The 3,122-nt window shown below is 55.7% G+C and overlaps 1 protein-coding gene across 1 annotated transcript in view; it reads right to left on the reverse strand.

Annotated features, from left to right (window-relative positions):
* Nucleotides 1–2,361: 2,361 nt before the first annotated feature.
* Nucleotides 2,362–3,122, reverse strand: part of RPL3 (ribosomal protein L3) — a 25,091-nt gene continuing 24,330 nt past the window's right edge. Inside the window, exons 4-6 of the mRNA XM_045290949.1 lie at nt 3,026–3,121; nt 2,735–2,854; nt 2,362–2,454 (exon numbers count right to left, since the gene is read on the reverse strand). Coding sequence (XP_045146884.1) covers nt 2,410–2,454; nt 2,735–2,854; nt 3,026–3,121 — 261 coding nt within the window. The 3' untranslated portion in view covers nt 2,362–2,409. The remainder of the gene's footprint in view (nt 2,455–2,734; nt 2,855–3,025; nt 3,122) is intronic.

Here is a 3,122-nt window from a genome sequence, read left to right on the forward strand (position 1 = left end):
GGCTAGGCCGGATGCGTCATTTGATTACGTGGCTGCTGCTTCTGTGGGCACTGACTGTGGACCCAAGCAAGATGAAGTCCTTAACTTCAATCTTATGTTGATTGTGATGTTGCCTATTGATCCCGCTGAGGGCTTGTTGTACGTTGAGGGGTAGTCCCTATGAAAAGCAGGGGTCACCTCTTGGTTCCCAGCGAGAGGTGGCGGCGTCTGCACACCCCAGGAAACACAAGCTTCCTCCGATCCTGACACCACGTCACAGGGCCCAGCTTTTTACAGTAGTTGTTCAGCATTCTGTTGTCAGGGGCCGAGTGGGGACCCTGGTCACAACAGAACAAACACAGCCCGGGCCTGCGCGTCCTCACAACTGTTCCTGTGCCTGCACTGACTGATGCAGCCACTGGGCCCGTCCGTCGTGTCCCGTGCCCCCACTGTTTAGCCGAGTAAGGACGGTGGGTTTAGAACCCTGATGTACAGTTGGTCGGACTTAGACCGGTGTCTACCTTTGTTCTGCTCAAACAATTGCCGCTTGGTCCATGCACAAGCTCCGTCCACACGAGCAGTGAAGTCCCGTTTCTCGTGTTGTCTTTGATTGGTTATGGTCCACACAAGCGTGTTTGGGTTGGGATCCTTTGCTTTCAGACTGTTCTTGGAATGGCCTCAGGTGGGATCTACTCAAGGTCATCCTTTAGCTCTTCAGCTTCAACTCTGAGCAATTCTGACTCAGCACCCTGCAGGATAGGGCCGAACTGCCCCGTGGGGTTTCCAGGGCTGGAAGTCCTGCTAGTCCCCAGTGGGTCAGCTAAAAAGCAGATGACCCTCCAGGAGATGGATCGCACCAAGGATTGTGCAGGTAGCTGTCACAGGTGATTGTACCCTGGGGTCACTGAGAACTGACTCAACACCACCTGACTACATGCCTCACTCTCCTGGAAATCTGCTTTGCAGCTGTTTTGAGTGAGACCACATAGCAAAGTCCCAAGGCCTTACTCCTTCCACATCACTAAGCTTTCTTCCCCTATCACATCCCACCTTCTCTCCATGTCCCACTGCTCTTCCCAAGGATTAACGTTTTGGAGAAGTTTTAGTATGGAAGTTCGTCTGAGACCTGCCCACCTGAGTGAACCTGAGTGCTTTCTGCAGCCCAGGCCACTACAGCACAGGGTGGGAGTACCAGGCCCAGGAGCCTTCTCGGTGTAACCTATTCCCCCAGGCAGAGCACCCAGAGGGAGGCCACAAGCAATGGGCCAGCAGAGCACATCATCGTGGGCCACGGGGCAATACCCCTCACAGCTGCCACCCACTGGCCAGTGGAGAATTGCATGGACTGGTTGCAGTGAGGGTTCGAAGTAGAAAGGCCAGGCCACTTACTTCTTGAGAATCTACGAAAGCCCCACAGGTCACAAGGCCAGCGAGATTATCCACTGCACAGGATCAGGGCAGCGGGTCCCAGCGGTGCCAACTACCAAGTTCAGCAGTTTGAAACCACCAGGAACCAAGTGGGGGAGCAGACTTTTATTCCCAGTCTCAATAGTTATGTGAGGTCAACTAGTCAGCAACAGAAGCCAACATTGGAAACCTACTTATCCCCTGATAATCGGCTGGGTGCTACTGAAACTGCAAGACTTGAGCTGAGGACTGAGGCGGGTGGCAATGGCTGCTGTTACAGGTTTCAGTTATGCTTCAAGCAGCTGCCTTCTACTAGTCGTGTGTGCACAGTAGGACTGGCTAGAGGCAAATCCAGAGGCCAGGAGCTACTGGAGGGCAGGTAGTGCTGTTAGTAGTTCTAGACTACCAGCTGCTACCATGGCTCATCTTTGGGGGGAAAAAAATCCAAGTTCTCAGGAGCCCCAAGAGTGTAGCAGGACAGCACTGTGTCTGCATGCTCCCCCTGCACCAGGAAGGTGAGGCTTTGGGTGTTTTCCTAGGACTCCAGCTGCTACTGGGCAGGGCTGGGCAACAAGCACTTTGGAAGCTTGTGGCCACCACACCCTCCCCCACCCACATGGCAGGTTATCTGAGGACCTGACAGGCCTGGACTGGAAGCTGCAGTTAGAATGTTGTGAGCTCTAGTGAGCTCCTTACACTTTAATAGCCTGTGAGGGTTGGCCTGGGGGAGGCCCAAGAGCCCAGCACATCCCCCTTGCCCTGGGCACCTGTACCAACAACTATACCTGCTGGGGACCAACGGCACCCGGCTTGGGTTGAGACCAGGTGCTTGGGTTGAGACCAGGTGCCGCTGAGAAGCAGCTCCTGGGGCAGCCAGGAAATGCAACTCTGCCCCCTGCCCCCTCCACCCCCACCCCCACCCAGCCAGGCAGGACAGAGCTGCTTTTCCCTGAAGACAAAAAGCACTCAGGCCAGTCACTGGAAAAGAAGTCTTTATTCTGATCCCACCAGATACACCATCTGTTATGCGCCTTCTTCCTTGGCAATTCGGTCTTTCTTGAGTGGTCCCTGCAGGGAGACGGAGAGATGGTCAGAGGTGAAGGAGCCAGAGATCCCGCAGCCCACCAATCCTTGTGAGACGACCGAGACACACGACTTCCCTCCGGCTTGTAAGGCTGTGATCCTTCTAGATGCAGCAGGCCCGCTCTGACTAGACTAGGGCCTCCTCTAGCAGCATTCCAGGTCCCCCAAACTGTAGCCACGGCTTGGAGAACCCTTTCTAACAGGGACCACCCCTCACCCCACCTCGGAGCTGGCAACCCCTGCCCTCCAGCCCAGAGCAGCTCACCATGAAAGCTTTCTTCTCTTCCACGGTCTGGAAACGGCCATGGCCAAACTTGGAGGTGGTGTCGATGAACTTGAGGTCGATCTTCTCCAGGGCACGGCGCTTGGTCTGCACCAGCAGGGACTGCAGGACCAGAGGTAGCCTTACTTGCAACACGGCCCCTCACCCATTCAACCTACAGGGCCCGCTTCCCTCCCTCTCCCACAGCTCCTGGGCCCAGGTTCCTACAGGACTCCCAGCTTGCTGCTGTAGAAGCCCATGAACAGACGCCCCCCCAGAAGGGCCCAGCCTCACCTTGCGCAGAGTGAGCACTCGCTTCTTGGTCCCCACCACGCAGCCCTTCAGCATGACAAAGTCGTTGGTCACTTCACCATAGTGGACAAAGCCACCC

The sequence above is a fragment of the Echinops telfairi genome, unplaced genomic scaffold, assembly GCF_000313985.2.
Source record: "Echinops telfairi isolate 266 unplaced genomic scaffold, ASM31398v2 ScPeMD7_2;HRSCAF=8, whole genome shotgun sequence".
Lineage (NCBI taxonomy): Eukaryota > Metazoa > Chordata > Mammalia > Afrosoricida > Tenrecidae > Echinops > Echinops telfairi.